The sequence below is a fragment of the Pinus tabuliformis genome, chromosome 7 (assembly GCF_031772625.1).
Source record: "Pinus tabuliformis cultivar Carrire ecotype Pingquan chromosome 7, CPIR1, whole genome shotgun sequence".
NCBI lineage: Eukaryota > Viridiplantae > Streptophyta > Pinopsida > Pinales > Pinaceae > Pinus > Pinus tabuliformis.
In genome coordinates this window covers 1,408,906,138-1,408,931,160 of record NC_142293.1, presented here as the reverse complement: position 1 = coordinate 1,408,931,160, position 25,023 = coordinate 1,408,906,138, and the positions used below count along the sequence as shown (strand labels likewise).

The window sequence follows — 25,023 nt, the reverse complement described above, 5'->3', positions numbered from 1 at the left end:
TATCATGCATGGAAGATGACTTTGGAGGATCATAAAGTATTGGACTATGTGCAGGGAAAAGTGGTGGAGCCTCCTTCAAATGCACCAGGTACTGCTACGATGAAGTATAGAAAAGGTGAGATCAAAGCAAAGAAAATTTTAATTGACTCCATTCAAAAGCATTTGGTTGCCTATATTATTTTATTTGGGAACTTCTAAGGAAATATATGAGAAGTTAGTTGGGATGTTCAAAGTGAACAATGCAAATTAAATCCTCTTTCTCAAAAACAAGTTGAAGGATATCGAGATGAATAAAGGGGAGTCTATCCAATCCTACTTCATGAGAATAACACAAATCAAGAATGACCTACTATCTATTGGAGAAGTTATTGTTGACAGGGAGCTCACTCTCATTGCACTTGGAGGTCTTTCAAGACCATGGGATGTATTTACCACCACCATTCTCAACAATGACAGGATACCTGGTTTCGATGAGTTATTGGCTAGATGCACTCAAGAGGAAACAAGGATGATGGAGAGAGATAAGTCCTCAAATGGAAATGAGCCTACTGCCTTCTCCACTCATGCAAAAAGGAAGAATAATGTTGGTCCAAGGAGATAGGGTCAAGGATCTAAGAAGGGATTCAAAGAAGGAAGAAAAGGAAGGTGTTATAATTGCAACAGGTTCGGCCACTATGCTAGAGAGTGTCCTCACAAGAAGAATTCTCCAAGGGATGACGACAACAACAACAACAATTTCAAAGGCAATGGCAATCAAAAGAACAATAGCATCACCAACAAAGGAAAGAGGAACGCTCCTGCTACTCAAAATGGAAACGGTCGACCTCCCAAGAGGGCGAGAAATGTCAGGTATGATGAAAGTAATGTTGTAGAAAAACAAGATGAGTTTTATCTTAAATCTGCTCTATCTACTGCCTCTCCTCCTGATACTTTGGATCATTGGTTGATTGACAGTGGAGCATTGGTTAATTGACAGTGGAGCCTCAAGGCACTTCACTGGATACAAGGAGGCCCTCTCAAATTTGGTTGAAAAGAAAACTAATCTAAAGATCATACTTGGAGATAATGCCACCTACCCCGTGAAAGGGATAGGAATTGTCACTCTTCACTTGAATCAAAGTCAAACCATTCATCTACAAGAAGTATTGTATGTGCCTGATTTGAAGAAGAACCTGGTGTCTATTTCTACGATGGAAGATAGAGGCTTCAAGGTAGCATCATTGATGGAAAGGTATGTATCTGCAATAGAAACCCTAAAGATTCATTTACTCTTGGATTTAGGGTTGATGGTCTCTATCAAGTTGGTGGAAGTCCTTTGGGCGCTTTGGCAAGTGATACTTCTCTTTAATGTGAATTATGGCACCGGAGCTTTGCCCACTTAAATTACAAAGCCTCACCTGGGGTAAAGAAGATGGTCATAGGTATGCCTGAGTTTAACATGAACCATGAAGGTGTTTGTCAGGGTTGTGCAGTTGGGAAAAATACAAAGGGACCATTCCCTTCTAGTGAAAGTAAGACAAACGATATTCTTCAATTGGTCCATTCTGACTTGTCTGGTATCTGGCCCATAACTTCACTAGGAGGATACCTATACTATGCAATCCTTGTGGATGATTTCTCACGCAAAACATGGATCTATTTCTTGAAGAGAAAGGATGAAGTATTCAAATGGTTTTGTTCTTTCAAGGTATTGGTAGAAATCACACAGGGAAGAAGATCAAGACGTTGAGGACCGATAATGGAACCGAATATGAATCAAATGAATTCAATGACTTTTGCAAAGAGGCTAGCATTAAGAGGGAGACAACTGTTCCATATACTCCTGAGCAAAATGGTGTTGCTGAAAGAAAGAATCAAACAATCATGGACACTGCCCATGCCATGATTTATGATCAAGGTCTTCGGAAATTCTTGTGGGGAGAAGCCACCAACACTGTCGTATATGTTCAAAATAGGAGCTCGCATCAAGCATTGGATTTCAAGACACCCGAGAAAGTCTTCACTAGTAAGAAACCTGATGTTTCTCATTTTAGAATCTTTGGTTGTCTGGTATATTTTCATGTGCCTAAAGAGAAAAGAAATAAGTTGGAAGATTCTGAGAAGAAAGGTATATTCGTCAGCTATGGTGAAAACTCAAAGGCATATAGAATCTATGTTCCTGGTCAAAGGGACATGGAAGTAAGCAGAGATGTTACTTTTGATAAAGACACGGCCCTCGGGAAAACCCGAGATCTCTCCATCTCAAGGAAGGACGATGATGACGCTGCTGAAAAACAAGATGAACCTCCGACAGATGAGCCTATAACCGATGTTGATGGCCCAATGGATCCTATTGATCCACCTCCTGGTGATTCCTCTACCTCAAGGAAAAGACCTCTATGGATCAAGGACACTCTTGAAGATGCTGAAAGACATATTGCCACAATTTGGATAGTTGCAATGAATGAAGAATATGAATCAATCATGAAGAATAATGTTTGGGACGTGGTGCCTAGACCTAAGGACAAGTTTGTGGTCACCTCCAAATGGCTTTACAAAATTAAACATGGAGTTGATGGATGTGCTAAAAAATACATGGCCATGTTCATTGCTCGTGTCTTCTCTCAAAAGGAAGGAGTGGACTATGATGAAATATTTGCACCGGTTGCTAGATACACCATTATCCAATCTATAATTGCTCTCGCTGCCAATCAAGGATGGAACCTACATCAAATGGACATCAACTGCTTTCCTGCATGGCTCCCTTAAGGAGGAAGTCTACTTCGAACAACCTCATGGGGTTTGAAGTACAAGACAGAAGGGCACATGTCTGACGGCTGAAGAAAGCTCTCTATGGGTTGAAGCAAGCCCTTAGGGCTTGGTACGAAAGGATTGACAGTTATCTTATGAAATTGGGATTTACAAGGAGTTATGCTGATCCAATCCTATACTTTAAGGTTGAAAAGGACATGCCATTTATTTTGGTCCTTTATGTTGATGATCTCTTTCTGACTGGTGCAGACCCTCTCATTTATCAATGCAAGAGGGAGTTGACTTTTGAGTTCGAGATGAAGGACCTAGGACTGATGCATTACTTCCTAGGCCTGGAGGTCTAGCAAAGTTAGGCGAGATTTTCCTTTCTCAAGGGAAATACATTGTGAAGTTGTTAGAAAGATGTGGGATGGTGGAATGCAAGTCTGTGTCTACTCCGATGGAACTCAACTTCAAGAAGTTATGTGGAAGTGTTGTTGGGCCCGAATTGGCAAACCCTTCTGAATATAGACAACTTGTGGGGGCCTTGATGTTCTTGGTAAACTCTCGATTGGACATATGCTTCGTTGCAAATACTTTGAGTCAATTTATGGTCGAGCCTCATCACATGCATTGGGTTGCTGCAAAGAATCTCTTGAGATACCTTTGTGGTACTATCAACTATGATCTGAGATACACTGTCAGGAATTTGAGGCTTCATGGATATTCTAATGCTTACTAGTCTAGCAGTGTGGTGGATAGAAAAAGCACATCGGGATGGTGCTTCTCTTTGAGCTCTGCTTCAATTTCTTGGATGAGCAAGAAGTAGAAATCAGTTTCTCTAAGCACCGCTAAGGCCTAATATATTGCAGCTAGTATGGCCTGTTGTGAAGTTGTTTGGTTGAAGAAGCTCTTCAATGAGCTATTTGAGCATGTGTTGGATACCACCTTTATCTATTGCAATAACCAGAGTGGGATTTGCCTTTTAGAGAATCCCATGTTCGACAACCGCTCGAAGCACATTGATATCAAGTACCACTTTATCCGAGATATGGTACAATGGGGAGAAATAAGGCTCCAACACATCAAGACTGATAATCAAATTGTTAACATTCTCACGAAGCCCTTGGGGAAGGTCAAGTTCTAACCTTCCAAGAGAGACTTGGAGTTGTGGAAGGACCCTCCCATGAGGGTCCTACTTGAGTTGGACATTGAGCTCTAGGAGATCCTAGGGACCTGGGGTACTTATTGGAGCTATGTGTGACCATAGGATGAGTGGTTCACCTTCCCCTGTGATACCCCATGATGATATATGAGAGCATAGGGTGAGTGATTCACCTTCAATTATGGTTGATGATATATGCATAGGATGAGTGGTTCACCTTCTCCTATGGCATATGAGCAGGATGAGTGGTTCACCTTCTCCTGCGGATGCCCCAACATACATCCTACCCATGTAGTCTGGGACTCTTGGGAAGTACCTCTCATCTGGCTAATGAGTTGGGAAAGAGGATAGGTACCATAACACTACAAATGGATGCATCATGTACTACCGTACTCCCTGTGTCTAGGATGCATGACGTTCAATAACTTGATCATTCAAGATCAAGTCTGATTGAGGTTCTACCCCTGGTTATATGGACTGACTTTAGTCTATGGAGAGTGGCAAAGTCTTGTGACTCACTCTCAATCAATTCTTCTTCATTATCTATATCAGTGTTCAGCAAAGATGAGATGAAATGCAGAGATGGTACATGACGTCAGGATGGCATGATGATTGATGGTCAGATATTGGCAGGTGTTGTTAGCTCTGCTATATAACGATGATTTTCTAAAGTCAGAGATGATCTTAGTCCACTTGATCACACCCAAAAGAGACTCATAACAGTCACTTTCTCCTTCCCTTGCACCGCTCATTCTCCTTTCATCGATCCTAAAAAAGGTTAATTCCCTTATCGAGTTCGGGTTTGATCGCTATCGCAAATCGCATCTGTGTGTGTATCAAGGCCGCCCCCACAGCTTTCGCCGATGCGATATTGCGATGCAATCTGATCGCAATCGCATTTGTGTGTGTATCAAGACCGCGCCCCTCAGCTTCCGCTGATGCGATATTGCGATGCGATATGATCGCAATCGCACATCGCCATACGTAAGTACCCAAAAATACCAAAAAACCCGATCCAACGGCTCCCGTCGTGCCCTATAAAGCAACTCGCCCGATCACTCCTCCGCCGCCCAATCAGCTCTGCCAAGATCCAATGGCCCACTCTCGCCCCGCTCCCATATCTCCCAATGCCCTCAGCCAAGCAATCCCCGTCGTCTATCCCCTTAATTCGACGACTAGTCTCGCTCCTCCATCCGACTATTCCACCCACTGCACAGTCCACGTACCTTAACCGTTCCATGCTCCCGAAGGACGAAGGTGACCAGTCTACCAGTACCAGGTGCATTTCCTCCTCAACAACCGCATTTAACAAACAGTATGGTCGAGAAGGAAAAGGACAAAGCTCAAGCAGATAAATGCATTTAACAGTTATGGGACTTCATCCCATATGATACTCAAGCCACCTGAGAGGACAGCAGAGCGCAGGAAAAAGATCAGAATTATCCTCTGAAACAAGCAAGTGCACCAGAGACCCCATCAAGTAGTTAAAGTGGTTGGTGGTCAATTATGACTCCTCCATAATTAGAATGGCCGAGTGCCTTTGTAATGAAACTCTATATATACCCAGAAACAAGATGTAATCAGGGTTGATGGTTGTTGTTTTGATGTAAGGTTCAACTTCTGAAGACTATAACTGCTTTGATACTTGCAGCGTCTCATCTTCATTTTCAACTAATACAAGCTTCTTTTGTTGTTAATTGTTCACTTTCCATTTCTATGCTTTTCCAAGCTGTGCCTGATATGCTGTTTTCCTGAACTCTTGATGTTTAGCATTAGAGGAGTTGTCATCCTACCTCTGTGTTAGAGTCTTGCATGTCTCAGCGAATGAGTTATTCAGGTTTCTTTTCACCTAATGCCAGAGAGCTGTCATCCTGTCTGTACATTAGGGAATTAGATTTGCAGACCTCTTTACTGGTTGCAGCCGGCTGTTGGGCCTCAGTTTTGGTCTATTTTTGCTTAGGGAAACCTACTTAATCCTTATATTTTCCATCCATTTTCCATCACATCCATCTCATTTTGATGTATTTTATGCATATTCAGGTGTTTAATTTTAATTTTGCAATTTCTGGAAGTTTTTATGAAAATTGAGTTTCAAGTGCAATTTTGGACTGAATCAGAAATTCCCGTAATAGCTATGTGGATGACCTATTTGCAGGACACTTGGGCTCGAGTTTGATGCATGGATGGACAGCTTGGGAACTAGGACTAAGCTAACTCCACTTGGTTCGGCCAGAACAAGCTTTATTAGGCCCGGTCAAGGCTGGTCAAACATGACTAGTCACCAGAAAATCCCTAGGAAATAGGGCAGTTTTGAGATTTTATGGGATTGACCATATTTCTTGGGATGGATTGGATGAGTTCGACTTAGATAGGTGGATTAGAGTAGATATGTTTGTTAGAGTGATTTTAGATCAGTTGGTTTTATGAACTCCTTATTTAAGAGCCACACTTTGATGGCTCAACACAATTGACATATGATACTTTTATGCTGTAATATTTTTGGTTTGAAGACTTAAGTTGGAGACTTGTGTTACTCTCATTTTGCTGATCAATACATGGATGTTTGGCTGATATAAAGCTTCTGATATCATCTTCATAAGTGTGCAAGGCAAGGGTGGAGGGCCCCCACTCCAAGCTAAGTACACTTCCAAGTTAGACTAGATTTATTTCATTGCAAATCTGGTTGATGGTAGCTTTAGTTTTTCAAAGTCTTATTTCAGATTGCATCATGGTTATGAATAGTGATTGATTTTATTTGTTAATGTTTTATTCATCATCTAATTGAGTTGGGAAACAAGTGTTCAAGTTGGGCATTCTCTCTATGAAATGGTGAATTAGAATTAGTCTCTTTTGTTTACATGCAAATAGTTTGTTTCCATTTAGATTTATATCTTAAGATGAATGAGTTATGATGGAAAACTTTAAGTGTCTCTTAAGTTAAGAGCCTCTTTCATGTATGATTTATGCATCTTGAGTTTTTAGTTATAATCTCTAATTCATTAAGTAATAACTGAGGTGAAAGTGGACTTCTTGAGTTCAAGAACCCTTTCAATGTTTCCTCTTTTAAGCTGATTGAATCGGAGTTTTAAGATATATTTTCTCTTAGTTTTTAATCATTTATCTTTCAAAGTTTGATTATATTTGATCTTCACAAATAGTGAATTTGCCTCCAAGAATAAACAACCCGGATTGATAGTAAATAATTGTGTTAATTTAGGAACATAAATTAGCTCAAAATCATAGTTTCTCAAAGCAAAAAACTAAGAGAAAATCATAAATTATGTTGTTGAGCTAATTTATGTTCCTAAACTAACACAATTATTTACTTATCAATCCGGGTTGTTTATTCTTAGAGGCAAATTCACTATTTGTGAAGATCAAATACAATCAAACTTTGAAAGATAAATGATTAAAAACTAAGAGAAAATATATCTTAAAACTCTTGATTCAATCAGCTTAAAAAGAGGGAACATTGGAAGAGTTCTTGACTCAAGAAATCTACTTCCACCTCAAGTATTACTTCAATGAATTAGAGATTACAATCAAAGACTCAAGATGCATATATCATACATGAAAAAGGCTTTTAACTTAAGAGACACTCAAAGATTTCCATAATAACTCATTCATCTCAAGATATAAATCTAAATGAAAACAAACCACTTGCATGTAAATGAAAGAGACTACTTCTAATTCACCATTTCATAGAGAGAATGCCCAACTTGAACATTTGTTTCCCAACTCAATTAGATGATGAATAAACCATTAACAACTGAAATCAATCACTATTCATAATCATGATGCAATCTGAAATAAAACTTTGAAAAACTAAAGCTATCATCAACCAAATTTGCAATGAAATAAAACTAGTCTAACTTGGAAGTGTACTTAGCTTGGAGTGGGGGCCCTCCACCCTTGCCTTGCACACTTATGAAGATGATATCAGAAGCTTTAGATCAGCAAAACATCCATATATTGATCAGCAAAATGAAAGTAACATAAGTCTCCAACTTAAGTCTTCACACCAAAAATATTACAGCATAAAAGTATCATATGTCAAGTGTTTTGAGCCATCAAAGTGTGGCTCTTAAATAAGAGGTTCATGAAACCAACTGATCTAAAATCACTCTAACAAACATATCTACTCTAATCCACCTATCCAAGTCGAATCCACCTTCCTCATCCCAAGAAATATGACTAATATCTTGGAATCCCAAAACAACCCTATTTAGATGGGATTTCTGGATGACTAGTCATGATTGACTAGCTCCAAAAAGGCATAATAAAGCTCGATCTGGTTGAACCAAGCATAGGTGGCTTGGTCCTAGTTCCCAAGCTTTCCATTCATGCATCCCATTCGTGCTAAGGTGGCCTGCATCCATATCAACCATAAAGTGATTACGGGAATTTCTGAAATTGCCAAAATTGCACTTAAAATCAAACTTTTATAAAAACTCTAGAAATTGACAAATTAAAGTTAAATACCTGATTATACTTCAAATATTCATTAAAATGAGATGGATGAAGTGAAAATGAAGGATAAATGGATAGTTAGATAAGTTTCTCAAAGCAAAAAGAGATCAAAACTGAAGCCCAACATCTCTCCCATGCTTATGATCAAGCATGTCCCCATGCTTGCTTGCTCCTCTTGGACCTTCTGCCCTCTGAAGTAGATGTTGTACCTGTAGCTGGTTCCCTGTTCACACAATCAAATTCTGATTCCTGCCCTGCCTTTAACATTGCTGCCTTCACCTTTTGTTTTTCATATTTAGCTTTCCACATGTTTTTATCTTTTAACCACTGAAACGCCTGTTTGGAAAGCAATTCATTTCTCCTTTTTAGCCTGCGTATTTCTTCTTGCAACTTTTCATTTGTTTTCATTAGTTTTGCATTGTCCTTTTTCTGTGCCTTGTTCTCTGATTTCAATTCCTTTTCCACAATTTTGCTTATTTCTATCTGATCTGTTAAGTCTTGGATTTTGGCCAAATGAATTTCTTTTTCAAAATCCTGAGTGGTTTTCATTAAGGATTCTCCTGCATCATTATATATGGAATCTCTTTCAAGGGGCTCCTGCTCTTCTGGTTTTCTAGGAGAATAAGCTTCTACTTCCTTTTCAAGATCAATAGAAGTTCTATTCCTATGAACAGACATAAAAGATGTTTCAGTCTCATGCATGGCCATATTCCTAGCTCTGGTCCTTGGATATAGGGGAGAATTCATCATGCTTCTACTTTCCTGTTCTACCTTTTCCTGTATATCAATAAGATGTTCTGTAAAATGATTTTTATGCATAAATTCTTTCCATTCTAGGCCCTTTGATTTTACCTGGTATTCCACTAAGATTTTAATTAGCCCCTGATGATAGATTTGTGCTGACTTTGGCCTATTTTCTTGTTTCACTGATTCAATCATTTTTACAAGACTTTTGTGCAGGAAATATGGTAAATTGATTCTTTCATCCCCTTTAATATGTTGTAGTAATCTAACATGATATAAATGAGCAATGTTGTAACCACGATCACATGTTAAAAACTTCTGAACAACCAAGACTAGTTCCTTCCATGGTTCATTGAACCATTCCCTGGGTATCCCCTTAGTCCTATCAAATGTTCCTTTTCGGTTCTTTTCAAGGAAGAAAGTCCAGCCTTTCTCCTTGAAATGTACACCTTTGTGATAATTTTCCCCTATCATCGGTAACTCTAAGGCTCTGGACAAATACTCTTGAGTTACCGGGATATTGACTTCTCCTACTTGAGTTTGGTCATGACTGAAATTATGGATGAAGTCTTTAGTTATCTGATCTGAATAGCCATTAAATTTCTGTAGGAATCCTATCATTCCTGACTGATACAATTTCTCTACAGTTTCTTTGCTCCAACTATCAATTTGAAATTTTGGTTCTACCCGGTTTGTCATGTTTTCTTTCTTCTCTGACCACTTTACCCTGTTTTGATGCTGACCTCCTTAACCCCTGCCCAAACTCTGTTTAGATTCCCTGTGTAAGGCAAACAATCAGCTGAATATGCTCTACTAACACATTACCCTCTGTTTTTTTCTTTGAAGAAAATATATATTTTAAGTAATAATCATGTTTCCTTGAATCAATTAACATGTATTACAAAAAAAAAAAATTACTTTCTGCCTCTCAACAAATCTTCAAAAACATATCTCTGCTCTCTGCCTCTCAACAATTTTCCAAAAACATATGGACAAATGACTGTATATAATATACAAATTTCTCTCGGCCTCTCATGAAAATTTGATTATATCACAGCAAAGTGTTCTGGCCTCTCACTGATTCCTCAAAAAAAAATAATGACTGTATGCAAGCAGATAGCTCTCGGCCTCACCAATTTCTCAAAATGATGACTGTATAAAAACAAGCAAATAGCTCTCGGCTTTGTGAATTCTTCAAAAATGATGACTGTATACACAAAATACTCTCGGCCTCAAACGAATTCTCAAAAGAATGATGACCATATAAACAACTAATTGTTCTCGGCCTTGTGAATTTTCATCGTTTTTTTCAAACAAAATCACTGTGTAAACAAAAAAATGCTTGCGGCCTCAAATAAATTCTCATCGTTTTTCAAACAAATTCACTGTGTAAATGCAGGGTTATAACTTAGAGGTCTCATCACAATCGCTCACCTCATTTCCTCACTTATTTATACCACACAAATTCACAGAGTCCATAAATCCTCGGTCTCAAGTGACAAACAATGCAAAGTCGGCTTTTAACTAGGATTTGCAGTCAATACAACACGTTTGCAGACAATCCTGGCATTTCAATGGCACAAATATATGTATATATAGGCGCACAATGAAGCATGAATGCGTTTGATTCGTTTGTCATGCACCCTTACAGCATTCCTCTGTTCTTTTTGACAGTCCTCACGGCATATACCAATGCGCACTCTGTTTATAACTCACACATATAAACAACAGTTCTTCCAATCTAATACAATGCATTCACAACACTATTTTCTGAGCAACCATGCATTTGTGTGCGCATATATGACAACCATGACCTCGGCGTTTTCTGTGACTGCCACTATGATCTATGCATACCAAACAATTGCATTTATGCCGACGGCTAAAACCTAGCGCGCAGGTCGACAAGTGTAAATGCAACGAGTGCAAATGGCGGTTTCAACTAGCAACGGGTATGGCACTCTTTATTGCACTCGGCGTTCAACAACCTCCGCACTATATGCATCGAATCACTGGACTGCCACCGTGTTATGCATGCATATTAACCTTTTTAAATGCTGGCGATTTTTACCATAAATTCACACCATAATCTACGCATTACAAACTGGTCAATCCATCCATACACGCAGTAAACTTGGGTTATCCCGGATTTGAATGCTTACCTGATCCTCGACGGCCGCGTGGAATACAAACAACGTTTCAATCCCTCCTTTGTCGGTCTTTTGAACTGGTGTCACAGCGATCCAGTCCCGTGAGTTTAATGGCACTCACCTTATCTTTAGTTCCAGGCGGATTTAACTCACTCTCCCACCTTATGTCCTCACAGCACTCAGCTTGTATTCAACGCTTCAACTCTTAAAACTCCCTCTCACACAGTCTTTCTTCCCTTTGGATTGCTCTCGGCCTCACCACGATTCACTGAGCATTTTCGCAATGAGGAACTTGTGGTTTGAATGTATGCCGAGAGGATTCTTATGACCGTTTCGTGTACGCTGCACGTTCATTACCTGATAGCTGTAGTTTTAATGGCCGTCCTTCCGCCGCTTCACTATCCAATAGCTCAACTCTGCCTTACCACCGTGTCGACGTCGTACCTACGTGCTGTCCCTCGTGGCTTTCATGGTTGATCATACCCTGGAGCGCTGCGCTGTTGGTAATGCTGGCCATGGTCGTGTGTTCTCATTGCACCGTCCTCCACATATCACACATTATTACGTGGCTTATACACGGCTTATGGTTATTACCATATGGCTGTAAATAAACGCCAAAACATTGTATTACGATTTCCATGTTGAACGTGATGGTTTCGTTGCATCATTTACCATATGCCGTGACCATCATTACCATTGTGCTGTATGCTTACGGTCTTCACGTATTACCTTGATTATTCTCTCATCATAACCCGTGGCCTCATACCATTCTCATATGCCATCGTATGTTGATTAATGCGCATAGACTATATGACTTATTCGTTTTTGAGCTTTTGAATAATGCACATATGATATGAGCCTTTGTTTGTTCAAATGATGCGCCTTAGGTTTTAAGCATTTAGGTTATAAAATATATATCGTCTAATCTTTGTTATTGCAGGTGCAATAACGTTACCATGTTTGATATATCGTTGATATATATATATACATGCATACCATATGTGTTTGTCAATAGAATATAGGTTATGCATAATATATTTGAGCGCTCATATATTTTGTAATTTATGAACCTTAGCACTCTTTTATAACCTTTGATATATGCTTAATATTTTAATATTCTTTGCGCATTTCTTTATGACATAACTTTATAATTTTAAAATGACCATTGGGGTCATGTTTAAAATTATAATCATTCTAATGCTCTGAGTTCATGTGCAGGTGAAAAGAGTGGTCCTAGTTTGATTCTTTTGCTTTTAAGGAAAATACCTAGGGAAAATTATATGAGATGAAATGAAATGGAATATGAATAGGGAATGTAGGGTATATATACTGGGAATGAATATCAATGAATATTTGCAGATACCAACTTCAAGTAGATCAAAACTAGAAGTTTCTAAAAAAAAATTTGAATTTCAAGCACAAAATGGCTATGAATATACTCCCTTGTTGTTGTTTGTACAGGCGGAATGTTGAATACTGTTTGTACAGGTGGAATGTTGAATGTTGTTTGTACAGGTGGAATAGATGAAAAGTAGACTTTTATTACTGCTCCTTGTTTACTATGCTCTATTTCTTGAATTGTTCAGGTCCCTTTGAATAATGTTTCTCTTTTCAGGTCCCTCTGCAATGCTTCTGATAGATTATGTCGGCTCTGTTCTGGTTCTGCTGCAACTAAGTTTGCTTCAGGTCCCACTGAATAATGTTTTCATCTCAGGTCCCTTCTGCAATACTTCTGGAATGATTTGATCTGCTGCAACTGAGTTTGCTTCAGGTCCCACTGAATAATGTTTCTTCTTAGGTCCCTTCTGGTTCTGCTGCAACAAATTTGCTTCAGGTCCAAAGTGAACAACACAATCCCTTAGCTGTAACAGCTAAAAGCTTGCTTCAAGACTCTCCCTTGTTGAATGTTTGACTTGTCCTCAAGTCAATTGTGGAAAGGTCCTGCATTGAAATGATGTGAGAATAGAAAAACAAGAATAGTGAATTCATAGAGTCCAGGTTTCCCTGGTTTTCCCCTATGAATTCGTGTTTGCTTAGTGCCAGTTGCCTGGTTTTCACCAGCAAACAATTTATTTATTTATTTATTTGTTTATTTTTTATTTTTTTTTTTTTTTTTTGTTTTTTTTTTTTATATATATTTTTTTATTCTTTTTCTGAACTGGAAGATGGTTGAGCCATAACTTCCAGTCCTGATTCCTCTACCAGTTGTTTCATGAATGTCTCTTTACTAATAGGTTGATGATAAACTTTCAGCCTATGACCATTTACAACAAATGAGGTGGGGTCCTGGTCAATGGTCTTTATCTTCACTGCTCCATTATCAAAGATTTCCTCTATTTCATATGGCCCAAGCCAATGTGTGGTAAATTTTGCCTTGAAATCCTTGAACTTGGAGTCAAATAATAAGGCCCAGTCTCCCTTCTGAAATGTCTTGGTTTTAATATATCTGTCGTGCCACTTCATTCTTTGCTCTTGTACCAATCTTGTATGCTCTATAGCTTGCTGACGATGCTCATCCAGTTGATTCAGCTCCATGATCCTTTGTTGTTGTGCTTCTGTCAAGTCTATGCCCAATTCAGCTGCTAGCCTAAACGTTTGTATCTGGAACTCAATAGGCAATAAGGCTTCTTTCCCATAGACCAACTGATATGGACTAAACCCAGTTGTATTTTTCCATGTTATTCTGTAAGCCCATAATGCATCCTTTAATTTCTCAGACCAATCTTTCCTATTCAGCTGCACTGTCTTAGTCATGATATTTTCTAAGACTTTGTTTGTAGATTCTACCTGACCATTTGCTTGAGGGTGATATGGAGTAGACTTTCTGTGCTTTATCTTATATTTCTCTGTCAAATCCCGCACTAACTTTGAGGTAAACTGCGTTCCTTGATCGGTCACTATTTGTCTTGGAACTCCATATCTCACAAAAATTTCTTCAAAGAGGAAGGTAACCACTGTGTCTTCTGTCGCTCTGCTCACTGCTTTGGCTTCTGCCCATTTTGTTACATAATCCGTGCATACCAGAATGTATCTTTTTCCATTTGACGGTGGATTAATGGGTCCAACAAAGTCAAGTGCCCACTGTTCAAATGGTTCAATGAGGACTTGAGGCTTGAGCGGCATTTCATCTGACATGATAGGTCTCCCTATTCTTTGGCAACTGTCACACTGTTTGACATATGCCTTAGAATCTTTGAAGACAGATGGCCAGTAATAGCCCAGTTGCAGCACTTTGTATGCTGTCCGTTTGTCTGCAAAATGACCACCACATGGTTCGTCATGACATGCCCTGAGTATATCTAGTATTTCATCTTCACGCACACACTTTCTAATCATTAGATCTGGACCAGTATAAAACAAATCACCATTCACCCAGCTATATCTAGAACTTTCTCTAACAATTTTCTTTCTTTGCTTACTAGTGAATTGAGTTGGAAATTTTCCAGATGACAAGTAATTAGCAATATCTGCAAACCAAGGTGTTTTAACTGTTATGGCAAACAGATGTTCATCAGGGAAGTTGTCTATCACAGGATTTGGGTCTTCTGGTGATTGGATACGGGAAAGAAAGTCAGCCACTTGGTTTTCTTTGCCTGGCCGGTCTTGGATTGTAATGTTAAATTCTTGCAATAACAGGAGCCATCTAGTAATTCGTCCATTAGTGATGGGTTTGTTCATCAAGTATTTTATTGCTGAGTGATCTGTGTGAATAAAAACTTGATATCCTGTAATGTAATGCCTGAATTTATTTACTGCATGTATAACGGCTAACATTTCCTTTTCAGTGACTGTATAGTTTGTTTCTGCAGGTGTCAAATTCTTACTGATAAAGTATATTGCATAGTTGAACAAATTTTCTTTCTGTCCCAAAGAGGCACCTATTGCAGTGTCTGATGCGTCAGTGGAAATATGAAAAGGCAAAGACCAATTTGGCCCTCGAAGTATGGGTGCCACTAACAGTTTATCTTTTAAAATTTGAAAAGCATTTTGACAGCTATTCGTCCATTGGAATTCAACATCTTTTGCTAAAAGTTTAAACAGGGGTTGAGCTAATTTGCTGAAGTTTTCTATGAATCTTTTGTAATAGCCCGCATAGCCCAAGAAACTTCTAACCTCCTTTTGAGTTGTAGGTGGCATTAAGTTAACTAGGACTTGAATTTTGGCTGGATCCACCTTAATTCCGGAGCCGGAAATATGGTGTCCCAGAACTATACCCTCTGTTAACATCATATAGCATTTTTCGTTACTTAATGACAGGTTTGTTTCAATACATCGCTTCAAGACTTTCTCAAGATTGTTCAAACAATCTTCATATGTGTTTCCATACACTGTGAAGTCATCCATATAAACTTCCACACATTCATGGACTAGATCAGCAAATATCGCAAGCACTGCTCTTTGAAAAGTTGCAGGTGCATTGCATAAACCAAAAGGCAAAACATTATATGCATAGGTTCCCCAAGGGCAAGTAAATGTAGTTTTGTCTTGGTCTTCTTTTGCTATTCTAATCTGATTGTACCCACTAAACCCATCCAAGAAAGAGAAGTATTTCTTTCCAGCCAAAGAATCTAGCACCTGGTCAATGAATGGTAGAGGAAAATGGTCTTTCAATGTAGCCTTGTTTAATTCTCGGTAATCTATACATACCCTCCATTTTCCGTTTTTCTTTGGTACAACAACCAGTGGTGAAACCCATTGACTATCTGAAATAGGATAGATGAATCCAACATTTAGCAGTTTTTGCAGTTCTTCTTTCACTATTTCTTTCATCATTGGATTCATTCTTCGTTGTGGTTGTCTAACAGGTTTAAGTTTATCATCTGTATAGATGTGGTGGATACATGTGTTAGGATGGATTCCTTGCATGTCAGTGTAATCCCAGGCAAATGCTTTTGAGTATTTCTGTAGTAATGCAATTACCTCTTGTTCTTGTTTTGATTGCAGCTGGTTTCCAATATTTAAATATTTTCCAGGTTGTACCTCAATTGTTTTGATTATTGGGTTGCTAATTGTGTTTACAGGAAAGATGTCTCCCAAAGAGTGCTGCAATGTTCTAATAGTACATGTTTCCTGAAAACATTGATTCAAAAGTTCATTTGCAGCTTCATATTGAACTTTCCTTAGCTGCTCTGAAATATTTGGTTCTGAGATAAAAAGATCCATCAAATCTTCATTCTCCTCTTCCTCTCTAAAATCATAGAATTGATTGATACTTAAAACTGCTTTTGTTTGTTGCTTTTCCTGGGTTTCAAGTATTGATTCTAAAGAAGTGGTTTGTGCAGGTGAATAAAGAGTGACATGCTTCCTCTCATCTCCATGTGAAATTATCATACTTCCAGATCTGCATCCTATGAAGGCATCAGCAGTGGCTAACCATGGTCTGCCTAATATCAAAGGATGTCCTCCCAAGTTTGTCTTTGGTTGCAAGATCAAGAAGTCAACAGGATACTCCCATGAATCCAAGGAAACTATGATATCTTCTAACATTCCTTCAGGAACAACCTTAGATCTATCTGCTAATTCCAATACCGTTGAGGTTGATCTAATGTTGTTTAATTGCAAAGTTTTCATTGTTTCCATTGTCATTACGTTGATAGCTGCTCCCAAGTCTATTAATGTATTAGGTACAGAGAAATTATTTATTGATATGGTAACCATTGGGATACCAGGATCAATATATTTTTCTATTACAGTTTGAGTAGACATGAGACTTGCTAATTTACCAATGACTTGGATTGTTGCAGGATCCTTTTTCTTTCTTTCTTTCCTAAGGCACAATTCCTTTATTGTCTTTGCATATATCGGTATTTCTTTGATGGCTTTTAATAAAGGAATCTTAACATATGCATTTTTTAACTCATCTAAGATATCAAATTCAGGAAGGGTTATTTGATTTTGAATTTGTTGTTCTACCAACCTTTCAGGATAAGGTGGTGTTTGTGTAATATTTGCTCCTTTCTGATTTTGTACCTTAGTTTGTGTGGTTTCAGATGATTCCCCTTGTTCAACTGGTTCTTCTATAATTGGAGGAGAATCTTTCTTAAGTACTTTTCCAGACCTTAAGTGGACATCATCAAGAGGAAGAATTGAATATGCAGGATAATACGCTGCTTCCTCTACTGTATATGCAGATTTGTCCGCTTTGTTATTTGGATTTGCCACCGGTTGGGATGGTAATTGTGTTGGTCTGGGTTGATTTGAAGGTAACTGTAACTGTTGTGATTGTGATAGGAATGGTGGTGGATTCTGCTGCTGGAATGGATATGCAGAATTTTGTTGCAGAAATGGCATGGATGAAGGATATTGTGGGTATGAAAATGGCTGTTGGTACTGTTGCTGGTATTGCTGTTGATATTGTTGAGACTGTTGTGGCTGTTGGTTTCCATAACTATATCCCCTCCAACCTTGTGCAGGTTGTTGTGGATATTGTTGTGGAGGCCAAGCTTGCCATGGCATTGGAGGGGCCCAAGGATTATAAGATGGATAAGCATAATTTTGCTGAGGGACTTGTGGCTGATTCGGTTGTGGCATTCTAGGTGGCCATGGTCTTCTTGGTGCAACATAATAGAAGCCTTCTGCTCCTTGCATTTCTTCCATTGAATTAGTTTGCAATTCTTTTAGTGTTACACAATTTTCAGTGGAATGATTGCCTGTACAAAGACCACACACTTGAATGCTATCTAAAGGACAATCTCTCAAAGGATGTTTCTTTTTACATTTTGAACAAAATATTGCTAAGGCTTGTTCTTGTTCCTCCTTTTTCTTATTTGCCTTTAGCACATCTACTTGTGTCCCTAATGTACTCAAAAGATCTGTTTTGAAATTTTCCAATAGACTTCCTATTTCAGCCCTTGTTATCCCTCCTGCGGCTGACTTTGCTGCTTTGGAACTCACTTCCCTTCTTCCGGCTTTTGATCTTCCTCTAGAATATTTCTGACATAACTCGACAATTTCATCAAATGGAAGATTTGAAATATCTCCTTTACCCATTACATTTAAAATGTCAAGGTACTCATCTCTTATGCTTTTGAGGAAGATTGTTCGAACAGTTTCTTGGTTTAGGGAATGTTGTTTAGATTTCTGAAGATTATATGCAAACCGTTCTAAATATTCTTCTAGATTTTCATCTTCTTGCTGTGTCATTCTAAACACATCTTCCCTTGAATCTCTAGATCTGCAATAAGGCTGATATTTCTTAAGGAAGTCAGTTCGCATATCATCCCAGGAGGCTATTGTTTGTTCCCCTAAACCCATAAACCATTTTAAGGCTGCTGCTTTTAATGTTGCAGGAAAAAGACGGAGCTTATGGACATCATCAGTATAACCATATGTTCTACATAAGATATCGAATTCAAACATGAATGAATCCGGATCTTCTGTAGACATTCCATAGAAGTTTGGCAACACAGAAGGTGGAATGTTTTTCATTTTTACTTCTTCTCCTAGTATTGCACTTGTATCTATTATTGGAAAACCAAAAGTAGATTCCTGGTCAAGTCCATCTTCTTGTCTTTTCCTGTCATTTTCTAACTTCCTATCATTTTCATGTTTCCTTTCTTCCTCTCTCTTCCTTCTCCATTCTCTTTCTTGTCTTTCATTTTCAGCTCTTTGTTCTTCAGGAGTAAGATGAATGGATCCATGTCCCTCTTCTTCTGCCATTTGTGGAGTTGTTTCAATTTCAGGTGGAGGTTCAAGTTGCGGGAAGATAGGAGGATCGATGGGTGGAAAAACAACTTGTTTCCCTTTTTCTTTTAGTTTTCCGGAAGTGGAGAATTTTTGCTTTGTCTCCCAAGTTGACAGAGTTTGCCTTTCAATCAAGGTTAATCTTTGGCCACTTCTTTGTTTTTCTATCAGTTCTTCAATGATTGGATTACCAGTAACAGGTGTATGTGATGATCCTATCTCTACTTGTGGGGGGTTTTTGATAAATCTACCTTGAGGATCTCTAACTCTAGGCATATAGAAACATAATTAAAGAAATGAAATATAACTAATGTTTTTGTGTATTTTGGATTTTATCTCTCTATTGACTATGCTGATATTTGCCTCCCCGGCAACGGCGCCAAAATGTTGAGCTAATTTATGTTCCTAAACTAACACAATTATTTACTTATCAATCCGGGTTGTTTATTCTTGGAGGCAAATTCACTATTTGTGAAGATCAAATACAATCAAACTTTGAAAGATAAATGATTAAAAACTAAGAGAAAATATATCTTAAAACTCTTGATTCAATCAGCTTAAAAAGAGGGAACACTGGAAGAGTTCTTGACTCAAGAAATCTACTTCCACCTCAAGTATTACTTCAATGAATTAGAGATTACAATCAAAGACTCAAGATGCATAAATCATACATGAAAAAGGCTCTTAACTTAAGAGACACTCAAAGATTTCCATAATAACTCATTCATCTCAAGATATAAATCTAAATGAAAACAAACCACTTGCATGTAAATGAAAGAGACTACTTCTAATTCACCATTTCATAGAGAGAATGCCCAACTTGAACATTTGTTTCCCAACTCAATTAGATGATGAATAAACCATTAACAACTGAAATCAATCACTATTCATAATCATGATGCAATCTGAAATAAAACTTTGAAAAACTAAAGCTATCATCAACCAGATTTGCAATGAAATAAAACTAGTCTAACTTGGAAGTGTACTTAGCTTGGAGTGGGGGCCCTCCACCCTTGCCTTGCACACTTATGAAGATGATATCAGAAGCTTTAGATCAGCAAAACATCCATGTATTGATCAGCAAAATGAAAGTAACATAAGTCTCCAACTTAAGTCTTCACACCAAAAATATTACAGCATAAAAGTATCATATGTCAAGTGTTTTGAGCCATCAAAGTGTGGCTCTTAAATAAGAGGTTCATGAAACCAACTGATCTAAAATCACTCTAACAAACATATCTACTCTAATCCACCTATCCAAGTCGAATCCACCTTCCTCATCCCAAGAAATATGACTAATATCTTGGAATCCCAAAACAACCCTATTTAGATGGGATTTCTGGATGACTAGTCATGATTGACTAGCTCCAAAAAGGCATAATAAAGCTCGATCTGGTTGAACCAAGCATAGGTGGCTTGGTCCTAGTTCCCAAGCTTTCCATTCATGCATCCCATTCGTGCTAAGGTGGCCTGCATCCATATCAACCATAAAGTGATTACGGGAATTTCTGAAATTGCCAAAATTGCACTTAAAATCAAACTTTTATAAAAACTCTAGAAATTGACAAATTAAAGTTAAATACCTGATTATACTTCAAATATTCATTAAAATGAGATGGATGAAGTGAAAATGAAGGATAAATGGATAGTTAGATAAGTTTCTCAACCCGGATAATTTAGGAACATAGTTTCAAAATCAATTTGAATCACTTCAATCAGGCATCATATGAAAAAGTTATTCTTGAAATACTAACTGTTTGTCGAAAAATCTGCATGGTGACAATTCTAGGTCTTGACTGTTCATTGGCATATTTGACATACCAAATCATCTTCTTTTCAAAACCTGTTTATATGGGAGATATATCTTCAAGTCTAGTTTAAGACACAATTCGAATCATCCCATTTGGAGGTGAAATGAAAAAGTTATGCCACATTTAGTGACTGCATGTCTTCAAACCAGCATAGTAAAACTCTGCCTCCTAGGCCTGTTCATCACCAATTTTGTGATATCAAGCCTAAGAATTTTTAAAACTTGTTTCTACTGGAAATAAAAAAGTGAATCTACTTTAATATCCAAGTGGAATCACATTGATCTGATCTTTATCAAAGAAGTTACGCTTCCAATAGTGACTGTTGGTCTAGTTACAAATTCACAAGCAGCCCTATCAAACATGGCACTCCTTATAATTTTTACCATATCATTTTATATCATTTTGAAAACCTGTTTATACAGGAGGTAGCCATCTGAATTCACTTTAACTTGGCTTTGGAATCACTCTAATTGGATATAAAACAAATATTTTGTAAACAAAATACCGATAGGAGGTCTAGGCTGGCCACCACTCCTCAAAGCGGTAAATAAATGCATTTTGTTTGTATATCATATTTGGACTTGTTTTCTAAACAATGCTTGTAATGATTTACATATATATTGGAAGAAGAGAGACTGTACAACTCTCTTCCTCCATCATCTAATGTTCTATTGCAGGCAAGTGCTATGTTTTTGCAGATCATAGGAAGAATGAAGGAGTGAACTCCATGGATGAAGTAATTTTCAAAAGTCAAATTCATATTCCAAAATATGAATACAAATGTTCAAGTCAAAGAAAAGTGAAGATGCACCTGATGTTGAGTTCATTCAATGAAACTCAAACTCTTGAATCTTGCTCTTCAATGTTGACCAACAACATCCACAAACCCTACAACATGATAGAGATCAAAGCAAAAAGACATGAAGACAATCATTAGAAGAAGCAGTCACGTTTAGTACCATGTCAAGTCACATCAATCTCCAAAGAAGCCTTTCATATTGAATTCATATTGTTCATGATTTGTTCATCATCCATATTGTATGTTAAGCTCCATGACCAAGCATGTTGAAGTCCAACCTTACTACTACATCATGACTTCAATATAACCTATTTCCATAAACTTTTCATACTTCCCTACTCCATTACACCCCACCTCCATTCAAAAAAAAAAAAAAAAAAAAAAAAATAGAAAAAGATCAAAAATAATAAAGGAGTTTGGTTGTGAAAATCCACGAAAGTGGCACAATACAAACTCGAATTCATATCGGAAAACCAACCAGCTTGGCCAATATGAATTCTCTATTTTGTTTTACCATTTCTTCATTTTGAGTTTGCAGGAATCATCCTCCAAAATAAAGAAGACTTGAGGACAAGTCTTCCCATCAGCAAGGGGGAAGGTTCACAAAAAGAAACTTAGTTATGCAGCTGCATTGACGACGGAACTTGTATTGTTGGCAGTTGGGACCTGAAATATTTTTCAAATCAATTACAGAGGGACCTGAAATGTTAGCAAAAACATGTATATATTGCATAAAAATGTACATGACAGAAAGGACCTGAGTTATTAAGAATCAATTGCAGAGGGACTTGAACAACATCAACAAGCAATGGACTAGAATCAATGAAGGATGCTAGAACATGAAGCATAAATAAGCTCTATGTTTCTATCTATCTATGCTATTTGATCACGACAACTTCATCCAATATTGTTAAAGAACAACAACATTCATCCAATACTACAGGGAAGTACAAGAATCGTAAGTACAAAATTTTGCTCTTGTAAATTCAAATTTTTGTAGAAATTTTTAGACTTTGTTAAAATTGAGTTAATACCTGAATGCATATTTTATATTCATTACATTTACATTCATCCTATATCCATTCTTTTATGCCCAATGTACATATGTACATATTTTTCATTCCATAACCCTAATATGCCATTATCCTTATATTCTACATTCCCTTCATATATTCCATATTCATTTCAAAACCCTAACCCTAAGTATTTTTCTTCTAAGCAAAAAGGATCAAAGTGAGAATTTAAAAGGTTGAACCTGCACAAACAAAGCAAGCATTAGCCTTCTTGAAACAATTTTAAACATGACCTAAAAAATGGTCATTTTAAAATTAAGGAAATACATTGCAATACATATGGAATCAGTGCAAAGCGAAATGATTAACTTTATCATAAGCAATGCTATTATGCATAGTGTAAAGTTATGGAATATGATGATGGCATAAGGTTTGTTTAGATGCAATAAGGTGAAGTCATCATAGCAAATGAGAAACGATATAGTGACAATACATGTGCACACAATCTTAGCTTATGAGCAATATGGGAAACATTTCTAATACATGCGCAAAGGCAATAAGAAAAGGAAATATATGTGAAAAATATATATAAGGCAATATTTCATAAGGAAATATATGCGCGCTGATCCATTTGCATACAACAAAGGAATGTGTTAAACATATGCGCTGTATTAAAACATAATCTTTTTGCATCCTGAAAATGGCAAATGAGTCATATAATGATATGGCAGAGTAAATAATGTTAGGCAGGGGATATGATTCAAACAGGCTTTCAAAACTTTCTCAAACCTTATGGCAATACAATTCGATGGGCACAATGGTAATACGGCAAAGGGTAAGGATATGCGCCATTAAATCGAAATAATTTATGAGTGCATGGTTCATATGAGAAGGAATGAATGGTGAACAGCCGTAGGTAATGGCGAAAGTAAAAAAACCATGATTTATTTTTTTACAGCAGTCACGGCATAATGAGTTGGTATATAGAAGGATGGCTTCAAAGATGAATTCAAATATGAGATGGTGGCGACAACATGGTATAAACAGTTCTATTCAGCAGCCCAATGGAAACTATACACGGCATATCAGTCAAAAGGACAACAACCAAATAACAAAACAGTCAAATATGCATTTGAAGCTCAGAGAATTAAGCAGTTCTGAAACCCCGTGAGCTGTAGAACAACGTTGGAGCTGTAGTAAAACATTCATGGCCATGAAAAATATTATTCTGAGCTGAAGCAAAACGTAGAGCTGCTGTGAGTCGTAGAGAATTACGTAGAGCTACAGCTACAGCCAAAGTAAAATGGTAAAAACGTTTTGAGACAGCAGAGAAAAAACCCTGTGCATTTAACAGAGAGAGCTCCACCATCTTTGAAAGAAGAAAAACGTTTTGACAGCGGAGTCAAGGGTAGAAATAGCATGTTGAGTCCGTGGAGAAATAAGTAGGTAAATAGTGCCAGTGGGTTGCCCGGAATCTCGTGGGAAATTTCAGTCAACAAGCTGAGCCGTTCAAAACGCAGAGAATCCCTTGAATCATGCAGAGACATCCCAGTGGGTAAGAATTGGTCCCTTAGAAATTAAACTAAAATGATTTTGAAAATCGAACTTCAGATTTAGTTGAAATGTGTCATATGAGGCATTAGTTCCAGAATCGTTTGCTATTTTTTGTCATTAAAATCCTCTGCCACCTGTAAGAGTTAATCCCGTAAATTCATCAACAGCTAGAGGATTACGGGATAGTTTCAGAGATTTTAAATAAAATTCTCACCATAGATATACGCTACCACATGCTGCCACCTGTAGATTTTCAAATGCTGAGAGAAGATTTTTAACTGAAATTGTTTTGCTTAACACGGTAAGCCAACAAATTCCAGCAAATCCGTAGAATGAAGAGGAACGCAATTTAAGAGCTCAGAAACATCTTCAAGTCACTGCCAGATACAAAGGAATCACGCCACTTCTTCAACAACAGTCAAGTATTTTATAAAATCGCCAAGTTTTCATCTAAAACACAGTGTTTGCATACTAAAGTTGATTTTCTACATGATGAGATGGTTGTAGATTAATTACATAGTGAGATTGATTGCATGCACGGGGAAGTAACTTCAGGTTAGCATGTGATTTGCTAACGTAGGATAGAAAAATCAAAACGAATCTTGGCCAGGGTGTCTTCACAAATCAGATTTTCCATAAACAGGGTGTCTTATTGAAGTTTGATTGCATGTTGAGTAATGAAACAAGAAGTTTAAGTGTAGTTTTGAACGCATAGCTAGCCAAGCTTAAAACTACACTTGTACATGTGTTTTTTAATCAAGCAGTGTGATAAAAAACCAAGTTTCAGTGCATGAAAAAAAAATTGGTCAATAAAAACAGAGTTTGGGTTATAGGATTATATTTTCCAGCGCAAAGCCAAATTTATATTGACTGTATTGACTGTCATATGTTGATTAAATAAAACAGA

At 37.5% G+C, this 25,023-nt stretch overlaps 1 protein-coding gene across 1 annotated transcript in view; it reads right to left on the bottom strand.

The window, feature by feature from the left end:
- Positions 1-25,023, bottom strand: part of LOC149252933 (2-oxoglutarate (2OG) and Fe(II)-dependent oxygenase superfamily protein) — a 200,499-nt gene that overhangs the window by 150,159 nt on the left and 25,317 nt on the right. Inside the window, exon 4 of the mRNA XM_089454313.1 lies at positions 13,735-13,939. Coding sequence (XP_089310439.1) covers positions 13,735-13,939 — 205 coding nt within the window. The remainder of the gene's footprint in view (positions 1-13,734; positions 13,940-25,023) is intronic.